The sequence below is a fragment of the Drosophila sechellia genome, chromosome 3R, assembly GCF_004382195.2.
Source record: "Drosophila sechellia strain sech25 chromosome 3R, ASM438219v1, whole genome shotgun sequence".
Classification (NCBI taxonomy): domain Eukaryota; kingdom Metazoa; phylum Arthropoda; class Insecta; order Diptera; family Drosophilidae; genus Drosophila; species Drosophila sechellia.
Window position 1 is genome coordinate 19,115,368 of NC_045952.1, and position 27,945 is coordinate 19,143,312.

The following is a 27,945-nucleotide window of genomic DNA, read 5'->3' on the forward strand; positions in this document are numbered from 1 at the left end:
ATAATTGTACATATGTATAATTTAACTTAATATTAATTGTAAGGGACGAAGTGAATTATGATTTATTTTTAAATTATTTTTTAATTTTTACAAGTACATTGAGAGGGTTATACCAACAGGAAGAACAGACCAACTGGACTGCTGAGCATGTACTTTCACTGCCAATGAAAATCATACATTTCATCACCCTTATGAGGGCTTTCGAAGGTCTAAGCATGCCTGCAACTCCCTCGACTACAAATATTTGTGCTGCAGACCTTCATTAGCACCGAAATGAAGAAGTAAACAGTTTGAGCAGCACTGGGTCACTGGACCAATACGAAGTCACCCGACCCGAATCGAATCGCTCATCCGCCCCGTCGGCTGTTGCTGCTGCTGCGGATGCTTCTTCATGCTGATGGTTCTACGGCCGCGGCTTCAACTTCTGGCACTGCAGTCAACATTTTCAACTCAGACGGAACGCACGGTTGGGCGGACGCAGTTTGAAATAATTCAAAAGCTTGTGTCCGTTGGTTTTGTGTTTGAATTCAGAGTGTAAAATGAAATAAAAACAAATAAATCGAAAACCTCAATTGAAATCTCATTAAAAAGCAATTTATACAAACGCTTGTGAAATCTTTTTGAGAGCATACAACACAGTTTTTCCTATTTATTCAAATCCAAAGATCATGTCGACGGTGTTTCTGCTGTTTTTGTGTTATTACGCTTACCATTGAGGCGGCTGAAAATGTGAAAAAAATATTTCATTTGGCATAGCACCGAATGCGGAAGGTCGCCCATTATGACGGACCAAAACCCATTGCATTCATTCGTTTAATTTAAAAACAGAAACACATAAAAAAGGAAGAACAGAAATGACTTGTTAATTGGCTGCTGCTGCTGCTGCGAGGGCCACACGACGTATGCGTGATACTAGGGCTTGCTGATTTTCGAGCGAAATAAAAGAGCAGAAACTGCAAGCCCCAAATTGATCCAGGCCCCACTTTTTACCCAGTTTTGCCCTGGAGCCTCATGTATATATTTCAGCAAATCAAATCAAAGCCCAAAAGTAGGCAACAAAAGAACACAATGAGATCCGTAATACGATTTTGGCTCCTGGCTCCTGCCGTTCCTCGAAGTATTTTCCGAAAAATTCGTGGAAACACTCAACGCTGAACGCATAGAAAAGTACTTTCAAACCTCTTCCCTCCACACACACACACACACACTCGCATTCGCGCATTTAACTTACAACAAAAGCAATTTGAAAACAATTTTTCGAGTTTCGAGAAAAACGTGTGGCCCTGTGCGGTCGTGGCCTACATGCTTATGGGCTTAAACAAAAAGATGGAAAACTGGGCGTGGCATCTGCTGGCAATTTGTAACATTCCAAACAAAAGGCGCATGCAACAAAAGTTCCCAGAGCATTGAAGGCTTTTGTGATTTACTCGGCATCGCAAAAAGATAAAATTGAATTGGAAAAAACAGCCATAGTTGTCACTCCTCTCTGAAAATGTTCTAAAATTTCTCAGTACAATATGGATTTTATACATTTTAAAAATAAATTTGGACTGGGATAATTAGACTACATTGAATAAGAATTTTTCATAAGAATTTGTCTTAATAGTATAATATTTAAATTTTAGCACGAACATCGTCGAAGATCTTTGGCAGAACCCTTAAAGCAATATAAACAAACAAAAAAAGAACAATTAAGTTAATATATTAACCGACTAACCGCAGTAGAAACAAAGTCTTCCAAAAAGAGGAACGATTCCACTGAGCGGAACAAAGTGAAAATTGCAATTTCGGTGAGTGCAGTTTGTCAGTTCGTCAGTCTGCCCATTTGTCAGTTCGCCAGTTCGTCAGCTCGCCAGTGTGTGTGTGTGTGTGCCAGTGTGTTAGTGAGTGTGAACTCTGCGCTAAAGGTCAGAACTCATATGAAAATGTCGAGCGGCAACCAAGAAGCAATGTCAACAAAAGCAGCTGTCAACTCGGTGGACGTGGACGAGGACAAGGCCCCGTCGATGCATATGCATGCAACATCCTCATCAGCCCCGGGATCGATTGCGTCCAGCTGCCATGTGAAAGCGCTGGCCATCCTGGTGGCCATCGTCTTGTGCAGCGGCAGCTTGGGATTCGCCGACGGGCTCAAGTGCCACATGTGCGGCCAGTACAACGAGGGCGTGGGCTCCATTACGCCCTGCACCAACTACACCAAGGACATTGCCCATCTCTACCTGAAGGAGTGCACCAAGAAGAGCGAGAAGTTCTGCGTGGTGAGTCCATCATCTAACCGTAAAGATCTGAAAATATCAGCGAGTTCAATCGAAATATTAAGTTAAAGCTTCAACTTAATTTGAGGAAATTCCTTGAAATCCCTAACAATTTCCAAATGTTTCGAACCAGATAGTTTTCTCCATAACAAACTATTAAAAAAATCACTTAAGAATACAATTTTGATCAATTTCATAAATTCGTTGATACCAGGTTTTTCATTGCTTACCATTATTGGCGGAATTGTTCGCTCATTCGTATTTATTTTTGTCTTTGCTTCGGAACAATTGAACCAAAATTGAAACGCTGCATTCATTTATTTATAGACTCATTCATTTTGGTTCATTGCTACTCATTGTTGTCATTGTCCTGGCAAGCAAAAAGGCAAACCACGAGGCCACCAGCTCCTCCTCATCCTCCAGCTCCTCCTGCTCCTTTCCATTTCCTTCCTGCCATCCATCCATCGATGACTTCTCGAGTTGATGTTTCCATTTTATTGTTTTTCGCCTGTACCCATATTGATTGTGTGTGTTCTGTGTGGCATTATCTCTGTATATTTCTTACGAAGTAATATCCTTGGCAGTTCTGCTGTTGCAACAGTTTTGTTTTCAGTGCTCATCGCAAAAACAAAGAAAAAAAAAAGAAAACGGAAAGATAAATTGGTTATAAAAACAAAGTGAATCATTTGAATTTGCTGGGAGATTGAGATTTGTGAGCACATCGATTTGGTTTTATTTGCCAGCAGTTTTAGCAGAAAATCAAATGGGATTTTTAATCCCGGAAGCATATTGGCGTTAAGTAATTACCAGGGACTTTCTCTTATGGGGTTGCTGATTTTATAACTTAAGAGCAATAAATTGCTTAATTTGCTTTAAGGTTCTTAAGATGTAAAGCTAGGTTTTTGCTGCATTGCACTTTCAAAAGTTATAAAAGGTTACTTACTGTTTGTTAAACTTGTATAAAAACTTGGCAAATTGATAAGTTTCCAATTTTTAAGCGTTATTTTTAATGAGTTGAATAACTTAACTCATTAGCTCATTATAGCTCACCATCTAAGTCATCTAGGTAAGAGCTTTTCCCTCTTAAAACAGACTCACATCTTTTGTGATTGCGTTACGTATACGCTCTGTGTACCAATTTGCATGAAACACAAAATGAGGCGGCGTTGTTTTTTGAGTGGCAACCCTGCTCATCAGCATGGCCCATCCTTGGGCACACCCAAACACCCATTCATTCACCCATCCACCCATCCATCCATACGGGGAACAAGGTAAACTAATGCCATGCGACTGCTCTGGCAATTTCAATTAGTTTTGTGGCCGTCGAGCGGTTTGCTCGATGCTGACGATCTATATAGTGGGTAGGCGGTACGTGTGCCGTTAGCTAGCGCCCTGATTATGGGCGTGGCAGCCCAATTGTGCGCATAAATTGCGGCATATTGTATGCACTCAATCCTCCAGTGGGCGTGGCGTGTCTCCCTCTGTGTTTCTGTGTGTGTGTGTGTGTGCGGAGCACTTAACGAATTGCAATGGAGGCGGTGGAGAAGAAGCGCCCCACATCCTGCGAATCCTGCTTGTTTGCGCTTTGGCAATCATTAAATATTTAACATCTACTTGCCATGCACAGCTGCCAACTGCCTGCCATTGCAGCCGCATCTTTGCCAAGATTCAGCTCCCTTTTTTTTGGGTGCTGGGGTGGCACATAAATTGTTATTTTCTGCGGCGCTCGATGGTTAACACGTCCCGCTCATTTCATCGCGCCACGCCCACACCGCCCACTCATCGGCATAATTTAGTTTGCGAGGTCTTCGTTTTTTTTTTTAACTGCGTATTTCATGTGGTTGGGAATTTGAGAAAATCAGTGAAAAACGCATATACTATTTCTCACACATTTCGCAACTTTTTTAATCGGTGGTTGGGAATAAAAAAAGATAATGTTGAATATAATTTTGCCTTTTTTCCATGGCGCTGTGCCATTAAATTTGATTTCCTCTGCCTTTTTTCACGCTCGTCCTTGTGGTGCAAGCAAAAAAAAAAAAAACAACAAAAAAATGTGTTGTTTTTACGCTGCGAACAAATTGCATTTAATTGCAATTGGCAGCTTGGCGAAACAGTAAATGATGCGAAATTTATGGCTGCTCAATGTTTCCAAAAAGTGCGTCTTTGTTGCACATTTCATAGTTATTTATTTTATTCCCTCTTTACTTAATAATTATTGAATGTGACATTAATTTATGTTTGTAATCGCAGAAATTCAGCCTGATTAATAATTAAGTGATTTATTAGTTGTGTCTATTCATTTATTAAATTGAAAGTAAATACTAAATGGTTTATAAACAATATTTTTACATCGAATTAAAATAGCGTGGAAATTAATATTTAAAATCGCTTAACACAATGTTTTTTCATGCATGCGTGTTTATGTTTTCATTTCGTGTTCGGTTATTTAAAAAAGAGGATTACATTTTATAAAATCGAAAGCAACTTTATTTGTATTTATTTAAAATATTGAATATATTTTTCATGTAATGTTTACATTACCTATCTATCATTTTGATTCCGTGAAATGTGGCATAAAAAATGAAAGAAAAACACAGAAGCCAGCACAATACTTATCCAGTAAGCCGCAAGTATTTCTACTTAGCTTGTATCTTTCTTTTTTTGCCGCCAGCCTGATAATTGCCCTTCATTTTGTTATTAAAAGCTTCACAGACACTTAATTAGCAGCATAATTTATGCCAAGCGGCCAAAGTAAAGACCCGCCAAGATGGCGATGATGATGATACCCTCCTCGAAAAGTAGCCAAAGAAAGGAAAAATATGTTGCAACAAGAAACTTTTGTTTAAATATTAACCGACCTCCGACCCTCTTTTTGGCCATAAAACTTGAAGTGTTTCAGAACAGTTGCTGTTTTTGCGGTATCCTCGCTAACTGCTTGACCTGATGTCGTCGTGTTTTTCGGCTAAGTAGTTGGCTTTCTTGTTGATTATTTGTTTTATGCTAGTTATTTAGGTCTCAGACCTGCCCCCCCCCCCCCCCCCCCGCGCTCGCCACCGCAAAAAAAGGAAGTTATTCGTTTTGGCGCCGTCTGCCGGAAATCGTCTTATATATATTTATGAGTTAAATTTATATTCAAATTAGCCGAGGCCCGAAAAGGGCAAACTCGACTGCATAATTCATAATTTCGATAATGAGTTCCAGGGTAGCATGAATCTACCCTCATTTCGCACACCTAATCTACATCTTGTGTCGTGCCCGCGGGGGAGGGGGGCAGTCCATTGTTTTGAGGGTCGACGGAGGCACGTAAACAAATACGGTCATCGTGCATGTACATATGTATGTATGCGTGTGTACATTTAACCCTTGACCTCATGCGAAACAAAAGCAAGTGGATAGGTTGGAATGTGGGCGATAGAATGTAGGCGCCAAATTAATTTTTTCTTGCCCCCTATTTTTTTCAATTATTTCTGTGGAAATCGAAAAAAACATTATTCGTTTTTAGCTCACATAATCTAAAAATGCACAGCGTGAATAAATGCTTCACTAGTTTCATGGCTCAATTATGTAGCTTAATCTAAGGATATTTCAATAAAAATAGTATTTCACACCTAGTGCAAAAATACCGTCAAAACAAAAGCTCTAAATGTTTAAATTCAAATAGATCTTAGTTTCTTTTGCTGCCCACAAAAACTTCCAATATCGAAGAGTAAAAAAAAGTCTCTCATTGATTGGAGCTGAACTTGCTCGACCGGATATTGCAGTATCAATTCTCGACAAAAGTGCAGAAGGCTTAAACGAAACCTCTTTGCTGCTATTGCAGCTACGTGCACACTGGACGCAACTGGGTAGCCAGAGCCCCAAAAAAAAAAGAACCCAAGTGACGAAAAACAAACACGAATATATAGGGCAAAGTACGTCCGGCCACGCCCCATCAGCCAAAAACGGAGAATAGGTCTTAGGACTTTTGGGACTTGGGACTTGCGATGAGACAAGGGAATGGCCACAAAAACGGAATGCAAATATTTTCGCTTCATTTTGGCCGTCGTACATTCCTGGCCCTTGTTTGCCGGCACTGTTGTTGCAATTAGGAGTGTTTACGCTGCCTGCCGGACAAACACGCCCCAAAATCATTTAAAACTTGGCATTTTGCCTTCATTATTGTTTGTAATGCTGTGCGAAGGAACTAGTAATTTAAGCTGACATATAAAATATATTATATTTTTTTTGAAGATCCAGAACTGCAAGTCAAGATATATAATTATTACGATTATTTAAATCGTGAAAATCGCAATGATTTTCATAAAATTTCAGAACCATCTGCGGAATTTCCACATATGCAATTCCACTTGGCACCACTTGAGGTTGATCGAGATGGCAAAACCTAATTAAGAACGATATTTCACCATTGTTTTTGGAGCCTTTGAGAATTTCTTGAGCAGTGAATCCATGATTAAAGGGACTATCTACAACTAGAAACGGATCGATTTTCAGCCGTTTAGCTTTACTTTCGTATTGATTATTCAGCTCCTGACCCCTCTTCAGACTTATTTGCGACTCAAACGAATTAATTAGTGAATGGCAATCGAGATCCGCTGCCGATTCCCAGGTATTATCCTCATCGCTATAATCCAGCCATTTGACCAAGTATTGTATTTGGCCCATATAACGCCTTCGATCCAAAATCCTCTCTACAATATACTCCTCAGTTTCTTCGTAGTCCATCGAGTTTTCAGAGAAATTCGAAATGCTGTCACCACAATCCACATCTGAATCCATTGTGTATTTTTATATTTTTAAATAGTATTATTTTTAAGTTGAGTTAATGAGTTTTGACAGCAATGTCAGAGCAAAAAACGTTTTCATAACTTTTTATCTACAGTTGCTACTCAAGAAAACTTAATTTTCTGTGCAGACAAGTTTTGTTTTAAATGCTGGTCTACTTTAATATCTTCTTGCCAAAAGAAATAAAAATATGAACAAAATTGTAATGAATTCGTTTAATATCCTGAAGTAGAAAAGTTAGCCACAGCTTAGGAAATGCGGCATTAATAATACCCAATTCAATAGCAGAAAGTTAATAAAATTGTTTGCCGGAAATCTATTAGAGATCCCCGGATGTTGGGTAAGTCCTTTCGAACAACAATAAGAATAAGATGAGCCGTCAAAAGGAAAAACTGCGGAAAATATCGTAAAAATTATGCGTAAACTTGGTGAAAAGTTTGAAATACTCGTGGAACAAAGTTTTTTGAGTTTGGTTTCGTGTATCATGTTGTTTAATGAACAAAATCTTTTGCTTTTCAAGGCAAACTTTGCAGGCCACAGAAATCGTTGATGAATCACTTGACAATAAATTGGGGAATATGTTTAAACAATTCGAAAGGTGTAACTACTTATTTTTCCTGCATTGAAAAACATAAGTTTATGGCTTCCTTCGAAGAAAGTTTCACATTTTATGGGCTTATTTTGTAGAATGAAGGCGCCACGTACCTGATATTAAATCGGCAAAGTTTTATTGCCCGAAATTAAAAGCTCGATTATGCGCGATGACGTGGGACAGATTTGTGGGATTGGGTCGCTTGGTTTGAATAATTTTTAGAGGCCCGGATTTACATGCGAATGTGGCAATCAAACTGCGCAGTGAGCGCTACGTGGCCGGAATAAATCAGGCGACTTATGAAGTAGGATGGAGTTGGAGATTCAACGCAAATACATACAAAAAATGTGCGCCTTCGTCAACTGCAGTACAGTGAAGATTCGAAAATCGAAATGGGTGGAGCGGGTCAAGGAACGAGGTGCGGTTGTTTACTGAAGCCATAAATGGGGGCCCGGCAATTTCCGTGCGGCGAGTTGTGAAATCAGCGTCAAATCGGAAGCAAGGGAAGTGGAGAGGTGGGCAGTGAGCGCGAAAGTCAATGTGACTGCCAATGCCATCATTTCCGGCAGCCATTGATTGCAGGGGGTGTGGTGCCCAGAATGGCTAAAAGCCATTTGTGCCTGGGTAAATTCAATGTAATTGATAAGCGAACTCTGCCGGCAGATAGGCGGCAATGAGCAGAGTGTCCTGGCACACAGATACTCCTAGTCCATATATGTACTCCATGTATGTATGTATATGTATGAGCATGCTGGGACACAGGCACACTCGCAAAAGACACTCAATTAAGAAAACAATGGCGGCTCAGTTTGTGCGGCAATTGAGTTTTTCCTTTTGCCATCTGCGTTGGCCGTCTTTGTTTAGCTTTCGGCTTTTTTGCTCTTACCCCGTTCCCAATTTGCCAGTAAGACGCTTAGTCTTGCCACAAGCCCATCGCAAAATGCTCTCTCTGTATTCTCGTATTTGACTAGTACTGCGATATCTTTGCCTTTTAGCCAACTTGAGTTTCTTGGGTTTTTGGCCCCATTCTACTCCTTTTATCCTATCGCACGCTCATTAGCCGCTGTCTTCGGGCCAATTTTACTGTCACTTTTTGCCTCCAAACGCTGGCTGTAGTTCCTTTGTTCGGATTCCTCGCTTGACTTAACTCATTTTGGGCTAATTTCCCAGTTTTATTTGATCATCATTATAATTATTGTGTGCTTGTTTTTTACAGTATTATGGTCATAATGGCAAGGCAGATTCGTTCGTGCGCTCATAAGTAGGCAATGAATTCTGATGGTTACTTTTATCTCGTGCTGCAAATGTTCATATATTTTTACTTATTTTTTTACTTATACAAATAAATTAACCTATTAACAAGTTTTCAATTAAAACAATACTGTTGTTTTGGCATATTACTTTCCCTTAAATGAATTTATGGCAAGCAATCAACACTTTTTCAATTAAAACCCATAGAAATGATATATCAGATTATCTCACTTAAAGTGTTAAGTTTTTAAGGTCTTTTCCCCAACTGAGCTCCATTAACACAGCAGCTCCTCACACACACGATGCACAGAAAGTTATTCAACGCCAGGAACAATAATTCATTTATTTCAGACACACCAAATACACATACGTACATGAATATTCTGGCATTCCCAGTTGGACGGGCCAACTATCTCTTGTTCTTCGCATTCAGTTTTTGAGGCATTGTAAGCGATTTAAAATCCAGTGGCACAAAATATGCCAACTGGCAGCTGGCACATGGGAGCGCTGTTGGGCCAAAAAGCGACCTCCATGGCCAAAAAGTGCTCTCGCATATAAATGATTTTGATAACGCGCACTGACATTTTGTGACTTCATTATTCTAAAATTCAAATTATTCCGAACGAACAATGGGGGTTTTGTCAGCAAATACAAACGGGAAAAACACGAAAACTGGGTCAGACTGTGGCTGACAATAAGTTTTATTAGCTCCCCAGACGACTGAAAACAAAAAAAACAGGCAATACGAACACAGCTATGTGTATCTCGTTGTAGCTACAGGCGTGTTACGCATACGCCACGTATGCAAATCCTAAAATTTCCACTATCTCGCCGCCTCTTTTTGGCCTGTCAAATAAACAAGAATGCTGTGCCCCTGACGAGCCGAAGCTGTTGTTGATAAAGGTTTTAGCCCCCAAAAAACCCCGAAAGACTGTATTATATAATGCGCTTGCCACACGTCAAAGGCACTTTCGCAGTTCATCAAGCACACAGACTGAAACTCAGTCTCGAAAGGCCTGCGCATAATTTATGACTCGAAATTTATATCATTTCTTTTCAAGACAGACAATTGCCAAGACACTAATAAAATTTATTTCCCGTATATAACTTATGAAAGGCAATATGGCGCGAAAAACTTAATGAAAAATGGTTGCTCAGCAGTGCGACTGGAAACGTGTTTTGGGCTCCATTTCCCTTGACCCTCCGACAGATTCGCCGCTTTTCTTTTGGCCAAACAGCTGTGACCAACTAATAAGCCGGGGGCGTGGCTAAACGTGCTGGCAAAAAAAGTTTTTACATAATTTTCCTACACTCATTTCTTGTGCGCCCTTTTCTCTGTCTCTGTGTGTGTGTGTCACACAACAACATCCACTGAAATTTTTATATTTTATGATGCTGATGCTCAGCTTACGGGGCAAAGCCAAAGCGGAAATCCTTAGTTTCCTTATGACAACGACATCCTCTGGCGCACAAACCAAAAAATTATAAAGAGATTGTCAGCAAAAAGACAAAAAATATAGAAGCGTGGGGAAAAAAGTTTCTCTCTGGCAGTGGAAAATTTTTTATTAGATTGCGTTGCAGTCACTTAAAGCGCCGGATCGCAGTCTGGACTCAACTCAACTTGCCCTTGGCAAATTGCCGGCTTCCGACGGGAGCGCTTCCACTTTTGGCCGGAAACGCTGGCATATTGGCCATCGATACCAGACTCTTGGATTATTAATTGACATGGCTCTCATTGGTTGTCCGAGTGCATTTCGCCAGCCCTTCGCCATCGCCAGCGAAGGCAGCCATTTATATTAATAAACTCAAAAGTGTGATTGAAAATTTTTTAACACCATCAATCAAGCTGTGGCGGCTGCCTGGAAAACTTGCCAACTGTTTGGCAAAACCAAACAATGTGCGAGTATAGTGATTCATCCTCCCACGGGAAGTGAGAATCAAAGTATTTGGCAAACTCAGTTTTCGGCAAAAAGTTATCAACAAACACACAACAGCAACTGAACGAAAACTGAATTGAACTATGCAAAAATCCGTTTAGGCAATTTAAAGTTTAAAATACTCTCTCTAAAAGGTTTGCAAATACAACTATTTATCTTCATAGGAAGATAATAATAACATATTTTAGATGCTTTTGAATTGTTTCTTATATATAGTAAATATTAAATATTTATTAAAAAATATTAATTAGTAAATATATGATATATCTATCAGAGTTGTAGCCTGATCGCTTACCAGTTAATTTGTCAAAGATATGTGAGACTCACATTGTGAGTTTGTAAGCTTGCGAAAAAACTTGTCCGACATCTTGAAAGGGCAACCACGAAAATATGAAATTCCTTGTGGAAACTCGAAAACCAAAGCCCCACACCATGGTAACTTTGTCCCTACTCCAGACCTTCCAGCTTGTTGGTCTTAGCCCAGTGTTTTCTGGTCTCTGGTCTCTAAACAATTTTCGTGTATTTTACCCAAGTGTATCATGCAATTTGGTTTGACTTCAGAACTGTGACAAGTTGCAAAAGCATCGATATAAATTCCATCTTGATCAACGACCGTCCATATAAGTGGGCCATGTTGGTCATAAACGAAGCCATCGCCATCGACATTGGCAGTCATTCGTATCCTGCTATCCTGGCGACCAGATGCTGGTCCTTTTGGATGCGAATTGGTCGTAATAAAACGCATAAAAAGGATACCGGCAAATGGGGAAATTGTGTTGCAGTTTTTTTGTGCCCATCACCCTGCCGCATTGCAATTTGGGCCATTGTCTTGCCATCTGGGGCTAAGGGGTATGCGTTATGCGGTTCACTAGGCGTAATGGTGGTGGTGCTGCAAGTTGGCTTTTTATGGCGACTCGAGGCGTAAGTGTCATTAATATTAATCATACTAAAGCCGTTTATGTTATTCAAAAAGTCATTCCGGCACAACTGCTAACTTTGATTGCTGCTAGTTTTGCAGGGTTCTTAGCCGGATTGTAGTTATCTTAATGTCATTCTCTTGGGTCAAATCACCAGGGACGCAAAGTTGAGTTGGGTCAGGTCATTTATATGCTCGGCATTAAATTAAATAAAGTGCAAGCCATTTAATATGCAAGTTATATTTGGTAATTTGGTAGATTTTGCTCTCTACTTATATGCCTTGATTAAAGCTATTGCATCATTCCGCAGCTGGCACATCGTAATATTTAAATGTATAGCATGGCAGTGAAAGGTGCACCTTTTAACCCCTTCCTTAACCCCCTAAAGCCATGTAGGCGACAGTGCATGACAAGAGCGCCAAATGCGTAACAACTTGCATTGCATTCGTAAATGTCGAAAATTTTCAAAAGGCAAACCGTTTTACTGCCGCTTGGCTGCACTTTTCTGGCACACATGTTCGGAACTATTTCAACTAAAATGGAGGAGGCGTGCTCTGGAATTTGCTATGTAAATGAGCAGGTTCCCAAAAAAAAAAAAAAACTATTTAAGTTAATTCCAAAATGTATACATTAAGTAAACTTGAAGTAATATTCTAAGTGGTTTTGAATTTTTTTCGAAATGGCTAGCTAGCTTGAAGGCATTTCCCAGCATTCAGGATTTCGAGAAGTAGCGCTTCTGTGGAAACATCCTTAAGCCTGCTGAGTTATCGGTTGCCAAGGTGTTGTCTGTTTGGTCTATAATTCCCCTGATGCCATCGCCACACGGAGATCCCTCGGAGCTTGCCTAGAATTTGATAGGGGGCATCCTTCGAGGGACGACTAAAACGACATACTTTGCACACATGCTTGTGAATGGCATTTTGGCATATTTTCGCCTCTTATATTTGGCCAAGCCATGTTCGGTCGGTCCATCCTGGTCTCTGCTTTAAGGAAACAGCTGCCAACTGGATTTTTTTTCTATTTCGAAGCAAAATTTGAGGGATGTGCGAGAAGGGATGTGTGGATGTGATGGGATTCTTGTGGTTGTTGGCCGACTCGTGAATTGTGCGCCAGAATTCCAACTATGTGTTTGACTAGGCTAACAGACCATTCTCTCGTCCGGGCTTCACAACGCAGGATCTCTTGGCCTGGTTATCCTGGCACAACCTTCTGGTGCTATCTGCTGTATTTGGGTATCTGGGCATCTGGGCGTCCAGTTGTTTGCTGATATGCATCCCATATACTCACACTTGCAGGTAACAATCAAAGTCTTGTTGACGTTCAATTTAGCCGCTGTTGATTTGTGTCGTTGGAATTTTCGCTTTCCATTCTCCTTTTTTGTGGCCCTCTTTTGGATTTCCTCCCTTACATTTTTTTTTTGGACCTGACCTCGTTCTTGGCCCCGTCCAGTTACGCAACTACGTTCGTTGTTTTCCGGCTGTTTTTCCACTTGCGCCGTTTTATCCGGGGAAACAAAAATCCGTACAAAAAATTGTTTACCCGTGATTTATGGCGCGGAATTTGTGCTTACGTGGCAATGCAGCAGGAGCAGCAGTGAGTCCTCTTCACCTGGTTCCAAAGCACTTTAGCCCGTCGTCATGTCAGATCTGCTAATGCCTTGAAAAATTCGCTCACTTCCGGTCGTGGAGATATCATTTGTTTGGGCTAGGGATTCCATCTCGCCTCCCATTTCCGCAGTTTTATCCATCATCTGTTTCATGTGCCATTTAAACGAAATTATTTCGTATAAGTTCTAACCACAAAAACTAATTTCATTACTACATTTTGCGGAAACTAAATGACGTTATTTAATTATTTACGTGCCATTCATTTGAATGGTTTAGTTTAATTATGCGCATTATATACATTTTGTATATTTATTTTGATATTATTTTCCTACCATTTAAACCAACTAATGTTGCCTGCATTGGAAACCATTTGATTGCCACACTTGATGTGGATTACTTTTCTTATGCCAGTTAGCTGCGAAAGGAATACATTTGAAGGAGTTTATTTATGCCGGCAATGGGATTTATGGACCTCAACCAAGCTGGCGATTATCATATTTCATTGTTTGGCCAAATAGCAGGGCACAAATGTTTATGAGCCAGGCCAACTGGCATCATTTATCAGCTGCAAACGAAAGCCACTCAATGGCCCGCCAACTGACACGCCCCCTTTCCGCCAAATCGCACTGAGTTGCCCACTCCTTCAGTTCGCCATGGGCTCAAAAGTCAAATCGCAGCAAAGAGCCGAGAGATTTAAGCATATAAAACAGAGCATTATTTGCAGGCGGTAGGTGGCTGGTAATGCAGGATTCTAAGTGGAAGTGAATAAGACGCAAAAATAGTTGCAGGGCTCTTCATAAATCCACGCAAAGCACATTAAAATATTTCAAAGATTTGCGCCAAAACGAAAAAAAAAGTAAAATAAAGTACTAAGGCTGCATTTGAACAAAATGCTGAGCAGGGGAAAAATGTAAAAGAAATACACAAGATAATAGAAATGCAATGCTCTGGGAAAAAAAGGAAAGAAAAACAGCAAAACGACGCGGGAAAACACACACACGAAAAAATGTGGGGGAAAACTGCTGAAAACTGAAAAGAAAAACCCAAGCAACTAAATTTCGTATAGATACTAGAGCGGAAAATAGTACAAATAACTTGGTTGCAAGTGCACGTGAGTTATGCAGCTCAACTGGCTTACAACTTCAATTGAGTCAATTATTTAATTCATTTCATGTCTATAAAACATAAGCCCCAAATTCAACAGATTTGTTTTGAATTATGAACAATATTGGTACTAAATATTAAGCACTTGCTGACTTTGCAAATAATTTTGCACGCTTACCGCGTTGTTTGTTTGTTAAACAATTACCATTAAATTGCCCAGCAGTAGCACAAAACTATGAATTTTGAATTGTTTGATATATGAGCCTATATATTCCAACAAAATTTTGATTCGAAATGGTTTACGCTGGCGCACAAACGCTTAGTGGTATTCACATTATTCGCATGGAAACTGCGGCAAACAATGGCATTGTGTGGCGCACACTTTGTGTGGCACTAGCAACACGAATAATTGACAGCATTTCTGTGCTGCAGTGGCAACTCATTAAGCCGAAAACCATGTGGCACGCACCAACGAGTCGTTCCATATTTCGATTTACCACTGTAGGCATATGCGAAATGAAAATCGCGACATGCATATGGACTTTGAAATCGCTTGAGTGTCAACTTGCGTGATATCATTTGTCTTTTTATATCTTTCGTCTTGCACATAAGTATAAAATACTAAATACGGCAATTTTCCAGCATTAGTTTACGTTGCATGCCACAGAATATGCGGTGTAAATTGGGCATATTACAATAAATTGGCATATTTAGGTGCCTGAATAATAATTGGCAACATTTAATAGTCCTGAAATGTTAAGATACTGAATGTTCATGCTGATGAGTGGGAAACCACAGAGATTGGTTGCAGATGGAAATGCAGCTGTGGTCTGGTTGACATTAACTTGGCCACGAATCTACGTACCTAGTATAAGCCAACTAATTGTGGTGAATCTAAGAGGCGGTTTAAGCCCATTGTGAAATATGTATCTTCGTTAATGATGGCCCATTTTTGGGGCGATGAAAACGAAAGCCTTAAGGCGCATAATTAATGATCAAACGCATTGCATAGCTGCCATCGCTTATGCGAATTCATATTTCTGGTTAATGAAAAAATTGTGCGCAAGGTTAATTAATTTTAACGAGCTCCAGCGAAAAGCGGCAAGGACTTTTGCTTCACGGCTGACAAACGACAGGCAATAACAGCAACAATATGAAGTAATAAAAATGCGGCAAACAAATGCTTGTATATATAGTAATTACCAAGTGGTTTTCCATGTTTTCCCAACGACCTTGTGCCCAGACCGGTTAATGGAGGGTCGAAGGAAAATGGCGTGAGAATAGCGGGCCAGAAAAAACCATACAAAATGGTCGCCAGCTGGAGTTGAAAATTTGATGTCGTAAATCACACACACGTAAATTGTGACACTCGTTAATTTTAACGCTCGAATGTCGCACTCATCTCTGCTTTTTGTTTGGGTTTTTGCCCAGTTTTCCACCCGCTGCGAAAAGCGAATAACATTTATCACAGAGATTCACTTTAAATATGCTATTCAGCTAATCTATAGCGATTTAAACTTTTTTAATTGAGCCAATTAAAATGGAAATGACATGCGGAAAAGTAAACAAAAGCGATTGTTATGTGTAAATAATGCTAAAAAAAAATAAAAATTAATCTACATATTGATAAACACATTTGAATATTTTATGTAGTATTTTTTTTAAAGTTATTACCGCATATAATTAATTTAAATGTTTAAATCCTGCTTTATTGTTATGCAATTTCCTCCTCGAATTTTCTTAAACAAACCCACTTTGTTTCCATGCAGATATGTGGCACAAAAACAAAGAAACAAACTAAATTAATTAGCAACAAAAGATTGTGGCGAAAGTGCAACTTTTACCCCGTTTTTAGAGGGATATACTAGTTGCAAACTTTTCAGCTCTAATGAAAATTTGGGTTTCGCAACAGCAGCAACTATAAATAACAAAATACCTGCGAGAGATCCGCGAAAATTTCATTAGAACATTTTCTTAAAATGGAATTGTCGTAAAAGTTTTTGGGTCACGGTGTGTATGTGTGTGTGCTTATTGTATTTATATTTGTGTATGTGTGCGCCAGCATTTTGTTCCACTTGAAAAGTTAAGAAGGGCAACCGCCATGACCAAAGAAAAGTTGTCGATTGTTTGGTAATTTATTCTGCCAGCTGCTGTGGCCCAAATGCTGCGTTGCTATTGCCAAATTAACACTTTAATTTCATTTAATACAAGACAGCAACAATCAATCAATGTTTATATTCCTATGGCTTGAACTCAGTCGATTCACATAGTTGGCCGAAAACTTAGTCCCTTTGGGTGATTGATGGTCTAATTGATTGATTACCTCGATACGTGTCAGATACCCAAGGGTGTGATAATGCCCATTTAAAGTCTATATTTATATTTGTATTGTGCTTATGCAAATTTGATTGGAAATGTTTTTACTGACTACACTTTGAATGGCAAATAATGTGCAAGCGCAAACAAAGGCTGTTGTTATATAACCCATGGCAAAACAAACACATCAATAATTGCACATGCATTTGCACTAAAATTTTATTGAAAATAAACATTTAGATAAAAGGCGTAGAATAAAATTTGTGTCATAAAGTCCAAAGAGAATGCCAATATTGACTGTGCGAGAATATGTTTTGTAGAGAATAAGAGATTTATCGATGTGTCAGTTTTGGAATTTACCGGCTAATTTTCAATTAGTTTTCCTTTGTCCGCCATTTGTTTGTTTGCCATTTATTTATAGCCATGCAATTTGGCTTTGAACTTATTTAATTGAAATCACTTGCTAACCAGGTGGGTCAGGGCAAAAAAAAGGCGACCTATGTTTAATGCCGCAATTAAAAGACCATTAAGTTCAATAAATCTGTTTGAAATGTAAATGCTGTGCTCATATAGACAGACCCGCATCAAGCAAACCCTTTTAAATCTGGGTCACACGGCGTATACGCAATACGCTTTCTCGGCATTTCACTGCATACTTTGCGGCGCTCCATGTGTAATTAATTACCGATTCTTCTTCGTTTCGGAGTTCAAGTGGAAAAAGAGCACGCATACCCATGGCCATACCAACATCCGACTCCCGCATAAACACCCACATTAATCAAGTTTTGTTGCAAATTAATTTGGCAAAGGTTTCCTTCGGCCTGATAAATTAGTCGCCATTAATTAAAGGCCAGCTGTCGCACACACTAAGAACTCATAAAGTGTCGGGTCTCGCATAATTGTCATCAGTCGGATGAAATTGGCACAATCGAATCGAATGCAAGCCAATCGCAGATCGTTTACACTTGAGCAATTTCCAAGAATCAGTTGGCCAGCTTGGCTGGCTGGCTGCCATTTGCCCAGTGGGCGGTGGCCGAGGTCAGAGTGCCATCATTTATCAAATTTAATTACACTACTAGGTGCCGGGGCTGGTCCTGGCCAAGTTGGCCAAGTTGGCCAAGTCGCGTGCCCTGCCTTTTCCTTGGCTATTGCCTTTGGCCCATTCGTTCAACTTGGCCAGGCTCTCGAAATTAACGCAAATTAATGCAAGCAAAGTTGGTCGTTTTTGCTCACGTAGGCAAACTTGGCGACGTGAAGTTTATGGGGGCTAAATGTGCTTATTGAATTCGTACATCGCTATCTATGAATATTGAATATTGCTTTTAATAAGCATGCCAGAAACTATTCCACTAATGAATTCCAATAAAGTTTTGCTGCGCGGGAAAAATATTCATAAAATTTAATACTCGTAGTATGGAGATATTGATAATTATATATTTTCATATTGAATAAATAAAAACTATACTTACTTGTTTGGGAAATGCGCACTAATATACATTGAATACAATAATTTGTTTCTACTTAATGGTCTGTTAGTTTTTATTGGTTCCATGTAACCCGAGCTGCAGAACCTCCTTCCAACCTCCTATTGTTTTCTCAGGATTGGTCTGGAAAGCCCCCTTGCAATAACGCATGATGCATCATTATGTTTCCCAGCTCAACTACACAGCTTGACACTAAGCAGAGTGGGTGGCGTTGAAAGGACCTAATGGTCTGCTCCTGCCCACAGTTTGGCCCAAGGAGAGTGGCCATAAGTCCATTGGAGACACTGCATCCTTGCAACCCCGAGCTGTCGTTTTTGGTGTCAATTACATGTTGACATGCCAACAGCTGCCGATGCACAAGAGGATTCCATGTAACCACTCATTCCGAGAAGAAGGCTACTAGTAGAAAAAGGCCACTGCAGAGTGTTTGACTATTCATAACGTGTCTTGGAAGACAAGCGATTTACTTATTTCCCTAAGTGAGATGTACATGGAATGGTTCTTCTTAGAGAGAAGGAAAGCTTATCTATTACCCAGTTAATATATTTATATAATTCAAATCAATACATCTATCTTGCATAGCACATCCTGTAACTACCCACTGTAAATTATTTAAATGGCAAAATACTTGCCTTACGTAATGTTTGCTTTGACTCTTGAGGATTTTCCGCAAATGCAAAGCCTAAGCCGGTGGTCAAGTATTGTAATAAATACTTACCCAGTCCGGCCGAAGGAGTTTTCCGATCGATAAAAGTTTGTAAGGATATGTAATATATAGAAATGTGTGAACAGGGGAAGTTGTGTGCCGGCATTCCTATCTATTTCTTGTACTTTTTACCGCTCGAGCACTTGATTATCCACTGGGATTTGCTTCCTGCAGCAGATGTGTGTGTGGGCATTGGCCACTGCAGTTGCAACTGCAGCAGCAGCTGCCATTGTTTGCCACTTGGACACTGGTCTCTGTTAGAAACTGGATGCTGTGAAGAGCATCGACATAATGGCCGGACGATAAGTGTGCTGGACAGGCGCAGCTTTGGCATTGTAAATAAATGACGATACATCCGGCTTCCGCTTGTCGCTCCATGTTGACCATTGTGTGTGTGGCACAAAAAAAAAGGACATAAAATGCAATTGTTGTTGCTGCTGTTTGCCCATGCATTAGTACACATTTGCTTTTACTTATCGGCCAAAAGTTATGGCCTGCCATACCAATCGCTTTGCCGCAAACGACATTCAAACATTTGCATTTTGTTAGAAACGGCATTTTTAATCTCAGGTCTTAAGAAAGTGGCACAAATGCTTGTGGCACGTTCTCGTTCTGCCAACGCATCAGCATTTACCTCTTTCTATCTATGTGGCAAATGGTGCGATGTGAGTCAAATGGTTTAGCTGGGGCAAAAGGTGAACCTGACAATGATGAGGGCACCAATTGAGTATCGCCTTAGAGGAGGCGTCACTTTTTGAGTTGGGAAATCTAGCTGATGTGACATTTCGATGGACTCGCCTGAACTTTTGCTGCACATAATACCAGCTTGTCAGGCTTATCCCGAATGGGTACCATTAAATTAAATGTAAGCCTCAGCGAAATTTATTTTTAAGCTCCATTTCCCAGAAAAGCGTTCACCTTTAGTCCGTCCTATTTTCAATTTATTTGCGTGGGCAATATAAATATTCCGCTGAATTCGCACAATTTCTTAAAGTATGAAATTTTATATTTTATGGTTTATTTTTTGACGAAATGTAACAGAGAATTTTATAACCAGAAAATGCATAAAAAGCCTGAGGCTTTACTTTTATTTCCCTGATAAAAGCATTTCCTTGTTAAAATTTTGATTTGCTGTCCCTGATTAATTAAAAGCTAAGGACAAATTCAAAGATGCCTGTTGGCGCGGTTTCGTATTCAAAACCAATTTGTCCTTGATTGCGGCTGGCTCTCATATAAGTGACATGTAGACAGAATCAGTTTATTGCATTACGCCATCCGCCTCGCGGCCCAATAATATATGCCCAAAAATATATACATATAAATATATATAGGACCCGCAAATGGAGAGCTCAACTTTAGCAGGATGAACATATATATATATACATATATATAAAATTCCTGGCCCAAAACGGATTGATGGTGTTGCCATGGCTTGCATTCTACAACAAAGTGCACTGGCGAAAAGTGTTTGCCTGGCTGCTCGCTTTGTGAATCTTGGCTACTGGCAAGGATTGGGCATCGGATCGGGATAGAGATGGCCAAATGGGGTCGTGCGATTCGCTGTGAGCCGCTGCTGAAAGCCCAATACCAAAAACTGAAAACTGAAAAGTGCCAGAACAGAATGCAGAGCGTTGAGCTCTTGGAGGGAAAATCAAATTTCAGACATTTTAACATTTTTGTTGCTGGCCGGATTTTTTGAGGTCTCAAAGCCAGCATTGATGAAATTGCATTTTGATAATGGAGCAGAGGCAGCGAGGCTGCATCCAGCCATATATATATGTAGTAGAGTAACTTTTCGTGCTCATTCAATGTGGCAAGTGAAGCGAGAAAGCAGCAGCTCCATCCATCCTTTCATTTTTTTGGGTTGGGGCTGTCACAACACCTGAGCCGGGCACAGTTTTCCTTAATAATTGAAGGCGAATGTTTGGCAAATGCATATGAGACCCGAAAGTTGCCCGGGGAACCCCCCATTTTCGATTTCGCTTTTCCAATCACTTTTTCTCTGTGTGTCTGCCTCATTGCGTTTCTTTTAGCCATTCACATGACTGAACTTCTCACTTTCGGCCGAAAAATGTATTTTGAAATTGAATTAAAGCGCTCATTTGTTTGTGTCTTTAAGTCATATCCTTGCATTCAGTTATTCGAATGCAAATGGCGATGGCCGTTTGATAAGTCACGACTCTGTAATTAATGTCGCAAAAATATTCGAGTGGATTTCGCAATCGAGTTCGTGACCAGCGTAGTTGATGATTTTAATGACGGAATGTTGAAAGGATTTATTTAGCTTACTAGCTAAATATTAACGAGGTCGGCATAATACTGGTTGGAGGAGGGATCCAAGGATAATGCGAAATATCCATAAATTCATTTGCATAACAAAATCCATTAAGTGATTTCTTGAGGTGTCATTATTATGTTGTTACCCGAGAAGCCAAGCAATTGAGTTATGACAATAAAATTATGAATAATCGTGCATCATTCCATAAGCGCTTCGTGGACTAACCGCCATTAAGGACACATGCAGTTGCAAGGAGCAAGGAGCACACATGATTTGAGGCAAATCATCGTCTTGCCTCTCAAGATTAAGAGGCTGTCATCTTGCCCCCGAACACTTGAAATTTTCATAAATGGCTAAAGGACGATGCCTGCAACCTGTCCGTACTCAAACACACACACACAGATACACACATGGCCACAATACACCCACACATGCACAGTGTTCAAAGTTGTCATTGCCACTCATGACGTCTTGGCTCGTTTACTTGCCTCTCCCTCAAACTCTCTCTATCTCTGTCTGTCTTCGTTTTTATACCCTTGAAGTGGGTATTATGCGTATTATGGCAAAATAAATTTTAATTCTGATGTTTCAGTATCACTTCGAAAGAATTTTGACTCTAAGTCGAATTTTATTTATACAATAAGTCTTAAAAAGTTTTAGAAGTAATAAGCAGTAAAAGTAGTATAAAAATAAGTATATATAACGTATATAGTTGTTTTATATGTTGATTTATAAATTAAAGCTGTTTTGATAATATTAGTACATTTTATTGCCCTCGTAGATGTGTTCTCTTTGACCGACGGGTATTTTCCTATTCGATTCTGAAAGACACTACTTCAATTCCGTTTTTTCATTTTTTCTCCTTTTTGCAATGGCAGTACTTTCCTGTCATTACCACTTTTTTCTTCATTTTTGTGCAAGTTGCGTCTTTTAGTTTTTTTTAGACGTCTTTTTCCTCATTTTGCTGTCACTCGCATGCAAAATTGAAATCATCAACGTCATCATCAGTTGCTGTCTGCTTGACTTGGATAGGTTTGGGTTTTTGGGTGTAGTGGGCCGTAATGGGTATATAAGGCTATGGCTATGCTAAGGGTTGGCTGTACGGTTGTTCAAATCACAACTAAGCAGAAGAGATGATATAACTGGCTTAAGTGAAAGTAGCGCAGAGGCTGTGGAGGAACTTTTCCCCGGCTGTCTCAAGATTATTGCTCTGCTCTACGTTTTTCGTGTTTTCCTTTCCGTTGGCCCAACTTTTGCCCTTACAACCAAATAACATGCCGAGCTGCATTTTGGACCGACGTGCTCGACAGACCATAGCCACGCCCCCACGCCCACCACCGCCCATGCCAATCCTTTTCTGCAGTTCGCATTTCATTTTTAAACTAGGCCAAATGCATAAATCTGTGCAACTGACTCACTGATAGGAAATTAAGTTTGCCGAAATTTCGGTGGCAAGTCACTTGGTTTGATTGCATAAGAAATGATGGACATTTCATATATTTGAAATTCCATTTGATGCGGTAGCTCCTTTGCGAGCATAGTGTTTGTGTCACTGGTGATTATCCGCTCATTATCTGTATTAGCCACATTACTTAGCCCCACAACCCTTGCAGACAGGCACTTTGTGGCAGCGCCCAACGTAATGGGTTACTTGCCCCACACATAAGTAGCACAATTTATGCGGCGACAAGGACGTGCTGTAATATGCTAGGTTTCGTCTCATTTTAATAAGACAACAATATTAAATGGCAGGCACATAGAAAAATAAGCGGATAATATCCCTTATAGTAAAATCAATAGCAGGATTATCAAAACGGTTTTAATATTATTTTGTACATACTGAATGCAGGATTTTATGTAAAATGTATTTGATGTTCAGTATTGCCAAGCGTGCTTGTTTTATTAGCTACCTACACTATTTGTTGATAAATATTTAACAAAATTCTGTGGTGTAGCAGGGACAATCCAATTTAATGTTCTACCTTCCAGATACAATAATCAATAACCTGGTACTGATACTAGTGCAAAAATCATGACTATTGAATTTGGTTTTTAACCACTTTTTTTTGCTGCGTGTGGTGGCAAGTGGCAGGTCCATTACAGCGGTCACTATCTCCGGACCTGTTACATAAAGTATGAGCTGCCAATGTGCAGTGCCAGCTGCAGATGTCCTGGAATTGCAGAATTGCAGTCCATGTACGAACGGGCGATAAGCACGCAAAGTCGTTAAGTGCTGCGGAATGGCTTAGCCGGGGTTCACGACTCGGATTGTTGCACATCGTCCGTCCGTCCGTCTGTCTGTCCGTCCGGATGGTGGTAACACCATCGCTAGCACCCCCACCACTCGGCTCAATCGATTAAGCGGTTTAAGTGCCCCATAAGCTGCCTCGGCTGACTGCCTTCCGCTGCTCCTGTGCCCCCCCAGCTTCTGGTCCTGCCTCCTCAACACCTACTACCACTTTTGATCCTGCAGCACTGCTTTCTTGTGGCTTCCTGCTGGTGCGAACACGTGTTTTGTATTGCCTATCCCCGGGCAAAATGTTGGTTGCATGCTGCTCGCTGCATGTTGCACAATGCCAGGTGGCAGGTGCATTGTTGTTAGCTGCGGCTAAAGAATAACACTCCCATGCCGCACACCCCAGGGTAATTATTGAACATGTTTATTATTTGGCTAATGGGCCGCAAAGCACTGGTATGCTGCCTACTTAGAAGAGCTCCATTTTTCAATTTACTCGTGAGTTTAAAAGGGGAGTTTATGTCCTTGCTGGCGAACACGACCCGGCGACTATCTCTGTGTGTGTTTAGTGTCCCCTGCTTATGTTGTCGTAAACTTTAATGCCAGCCATATGCTAAAATATATATACAGACGAGTATATGGCAAAAACCAGCTTGCGGTTGTAACTTCGGTTGCAAGCACATTACGAAGTCGTTGTACGATGTGTTTTATGTTTATTTATTCGTGCCACAGTGTCCCCTTGCTGAACTCACGTTGTCGTCGTTAAAAGAGCATCAAAAGTGGCTTAGACCACCACAAAACTCCGATCTGCCCTCAAAAATGTGTGAGTGAAATATATAATTTCTTTACTGCATTCTCACCCAAATACCTAGACATCAAAGTGGGGAAGGCCATTTTCGGATTTGATTGAAATCTACTTGGGTCAGCAGGACTCTTGAGATAACCTACTTACGACCTACTTATCATGATAGGCACTCAATTCGGCATGGCAAACATTATGCCATCAAAACAAAGGACTCTTGTCCTTTTTAATCCCATTTTGCAAAACAGAATTAGGTCGTAAAAATGTTTATTTTTACCTATAAACTTCGGTGGCTTCGGTTGTGGTTACTTCAAGTTTATGGTTGCCCAGACGATTACATGTAAACTTAGTTAAAAATACAAATATTCCATTCCATCTACTAAATATTAAATTCTCATATTGAAATAAGCAAACTGGAGTATGGATAATTAAATTTGTTGATGAAACGTCCATTAAGCACAAACTCATTTTTCCCCAGAACTTTTGTATCGTCACTTGTTTTTTAACTGATAAATATTTACAAGATTAATTAAATGTTAAACTCTGACGGATTAATTAGGTAATCAATATTGGCTTAAATGTGAAAATATTCGAATTTAAAAATGATCAGTTGTGCATATTTATGACATTACGCTTCGAAATATTGACTGTAATGGTTATTAAATTGACAAATGCAATGAAATATTTGCATATTTAAATATTATGAACTCGACATAAGTCCCTTCTTTATGTTTATTAATATGAGCAATATAATCGACTGCTCGGGCTGATTATTTTTACTGATATTGATTGCGAAAGCCATAAACATTCATATACGCAATGTAACTTAATGACATTCATACGCCCTGTTGGCCAGCAGAATTGTATTTTATTGACACTGTATATGCAGTTGGACTCGGTTGATATTTAATTAAGCTGTCACAAATATGAATCCAAAAGCTACAATTGCAAATTGTAATATTTTATTTCGTTTTATTTTTTACAGAAATATGTTAGTGAACTGTCGACCGTTCGCGATTGTGCCACCGAGTGTGTGGAAAAAGGTGAGTGAAGGAGGTGCAGTGATTGGCCTTTTCGACTTTCGACTGACCAAATGCTTATTGAACTGCCTAATTGGGTATAAAATAAGGCAAATAAACGTCGATTGTTAGGAACCGCAAAATTAAATGAATATCGAACTTAACTAATTACGAAATATTTAATTATGTTTATCAAATTAGAAATTTGGGAGACACAAACTTACTGCTGCACCGAGGACGGATGCAACTCCGGCACCCAATTGGCCTACTCCGTCATCCTGTTGACCCTGCCAATCCTTTCGGTGGCTTGGCCCACATTCGTTGATTTTTGGAATACGCGACGTTAAGTGGATCCTTTTGATGATCCAGCCAATCTTCGTTCGGTTCTCAACTTGATTTCCATATTATTTTGCAGCAAGTGAAAAGTGTATAAAATTTCAAGCGTTAGCATTTATTTTATGTTCCAAAAAAAAAAATTTTTAAAGCACAAACAAAATTCTGTGAACGGGACCTAATCAAACTAAGAAGCGAAAACGCAAAGTTACACAAAAATTAACCATTCGAGCCTGTTTTTTTGTAATTGATTAACTTATGCGATTTATAATATATATATTTTTGCCAACATGTTTGCTGTTATTACTTTGAGGCTTTGTATTTCTGACTGTCTTCCCAAAAGAAACACAAAAGTGTTGGTAAATGATAACGAACGGGTGTAGAAACATCCAAAAGCTTAACAAATTCATATTCACAAGAACAAAACGATTGCAATGCCAAATTACTACTAAAAACGTGTTAAAAAAATAAAAAAAAAAAACAAAAACGCAAACGCATTATTAAAATAATGATAAATAAAATTACATTTAAGATAAGGCCAGCTGTCGAAAGTACATAAGAAATCGCAATCATATTGAGGAATTAAAATCATCAATGAATTTCGACGAGTTCGTATTGAATGCATTTCATGAACATACTAATTATAGTACACCTAAGGTTAAATAACGAAAAGTAGGAATTAAATACTTAGGATCCCGAATCCTGCGAGAAACTTGTTTGTTTTTTTTTTATTTGCATATAGGACCACAAATATTACGCAAATGTCAAAGTCACAGTGAGTTTATTTTGGGGTCTGTGATTTTGCACTTTGGTACTGTAATATTTGCTGGAAATCTATTCACTCTATGTTGTTTCATAAGCTAATAAAGAAAACGATTAAGAAAACGTTGTTTTTTGTTTGAAAAAAAAGAAGAAAACAAAACTAATGTTTGTTAAATGCAATTGTGAAAGTAAAGTTAAGGTCGTACGAATTATGATAGTAGCAGCGAACACTAAAGAAAATCGAAGACGTTTTCACTCCACTGTTCATGAGATTCTAAATTAAATATTAAAAGTAAAACAACGCAATGATTATACCAATTGATTTTCACGAATAAAATACTTGTAGCAAAGTCTAGCTCAGATAGATACCATTCGGCATAACGTAGGTAAAGAACTAATTAATAGAATTATATAGATTTACCGAGTGTTTAGTGAACCCAAGTGAATAAACATGAAAGTTCTTAACGATTTTCTTATATAGAGCACTTACGCGATTCCATTTTTAATTATTTACAAATAGTAATATTTTCAAACGATTAATACTTATACTTAAAACATTTATGATGAAACAACTCATACGATATATACCTACGAAAACCTAAAGTTTAGATCTAAGGGCTTTCACTATATTAAAGCAAAACCAAACGTGTGAAATATGCAAAAAGAGATGCGATTATACAGATACAAATGTTAAATGTTAGTTCCTCGAAACCAAAGCAGCTTGTGTACTCGTATTTAATGCTCACATTTTGAATAATTTGCATATGATTAAAAACGCCCACTTAACAAGATGAGTAAATCGGATTTTCATTTAATTATATTATAACCACTAGAATTTTCTCTGACATTTTGCAAAATAAATTGTCTGCTTTGGCCAACATACTCGTATAATGCAATCATTTTATTTTACACTCTCATCGATTTACACGAAACGAACAAATTCCAATTGCAATTACAAATTACAACACTAATAATAATTGTATGTATATGTATGGTATATATATTTCCAATAAACATTTTAATTTAAATTTTTAGTAATAAACTTCAATAAAACAAGCAAAAAACGTAAACCAATTTAGTTTTCTTTGCCATTTCGCAACCAACAACTGAATTAATGAGCCCCATTGCTCAAGGGCCACTTCAGCCGAAGGAACTCAACTGGGGCAACTGGAGCAACTGAAGCAACTGGAGCAAAGTGCCTCTGACAAACTGGAGCAAAAAAGAGTAATGGCCAAGTTAAGCCCTGGCTGAGAAATATTCGGCAGTTCAACAGCAATAAATATTTGTCTCCCCGGGAGTCTATTGCCTGAATTGAGGTCTTCTCTGCGCTTGTTCGAAAATCCCCAAAAAACTTAGAAATAAAGTAAGCCAATTTAGAATGGGTTGTATATATTAATTTCTAAATTGTTAGAAATGCTTATTTAACCTAGAAGTGGTCATATTTATATATAAATTTAACATAAAAGTTCTATGTCTATAAATATAATTCTTAGTATATGAAATTCCATCTTAAAATCACAGTTTAACCAATTTGTTGTTTGCTTCGTAGATATATTAAAAAATG

General features: G+C 39.1%; 2 protein-coding genes across 3 annotated transcripts; one reads left to right on the forward strand and one right to left on the reverse strand.

Moving 5' to 3' along the window:
• Nucleotides 1-426: 426 nt before the first annotated feature.
• On the forward strand, nucleotides 427-27,440 carry LOC6607136. 2 transcript variants are annotated; one of them, XM_002031886.2, is made up of 4 exons: nucleotides 427-504; nucleotides 1,626-2,258; nucleotides 25,253-25,310; nucleotides 25,488-27,440. In XM_002031886.2, exons 2-4 carry the CDS (start codon nucleotides 1,920-1,922, stop codon nucleotides 25,631-25,633), a joined length of 543 nt encoding a protein of 180 aa, XP_002031922.1. In that variant the 5' UTR covers nucleotides 427-504; nucleotides 1,626-1,919; the 3' UTR covers nucleotides 25,634-27,440. The 2 variants fall into 2 exon arrangements, with proteins under 2 accessions (XP_002031922.1, XP_032578099.1); XM_032722208.1 differs by having other exon boundaries at nucleotides 437-534.
• LOC6607137 (heterochromatin protein 1) lies at nucleotides 6,455-7,076 on the reverse strand. The gene has a single exon (XM_002031887.2). The coding sequence runs from the start codon at nucleotides 7,029-7,031 to the stop codon at nucleotides 6,501-6,503; it is 531 nt and encodes a 176-aa protein (XP_002031923.1). The 5' UTR covers nucleotides 7,032-7,076; the 3' UTR covers nucleotides 6,455-6,500.
• Nucleotides 27,441-27,945: the final 505 nt, after the last annotated feature.

Bases quoted from the DNA above. Each gene is read 5' to 3' on its own strand.
- LOC6607136 (XM_002031886.2), top strand. From the start codon at position 1,920: ATGAAAATGTCGAGCGGCAACCAAGAAGCAATGTCAACAAAAGCAGCT. The intron at 2,259-25,252 runs GTGAGTCCATCA...TATTTTTTACAG, and splicing joins AGAGCGAGAAGTTCTGCGTG to AAATATGTTAGTGAACTGTC. The intron at 25,311-25,487 runs GTGAGTGAAGGA...TTATCAAATTAG, and splicing joins CACCGAGTGTGTGGAAAAAG to AAATTTGGGAGACACAAACT.
- LOC6607137 (XM_002031887.2), bottom strand. From the start codon at position 7,031: ATGGATTCAGATGTGGATTGTGGTGACAGCATTTCGAATTTCTCTGAA.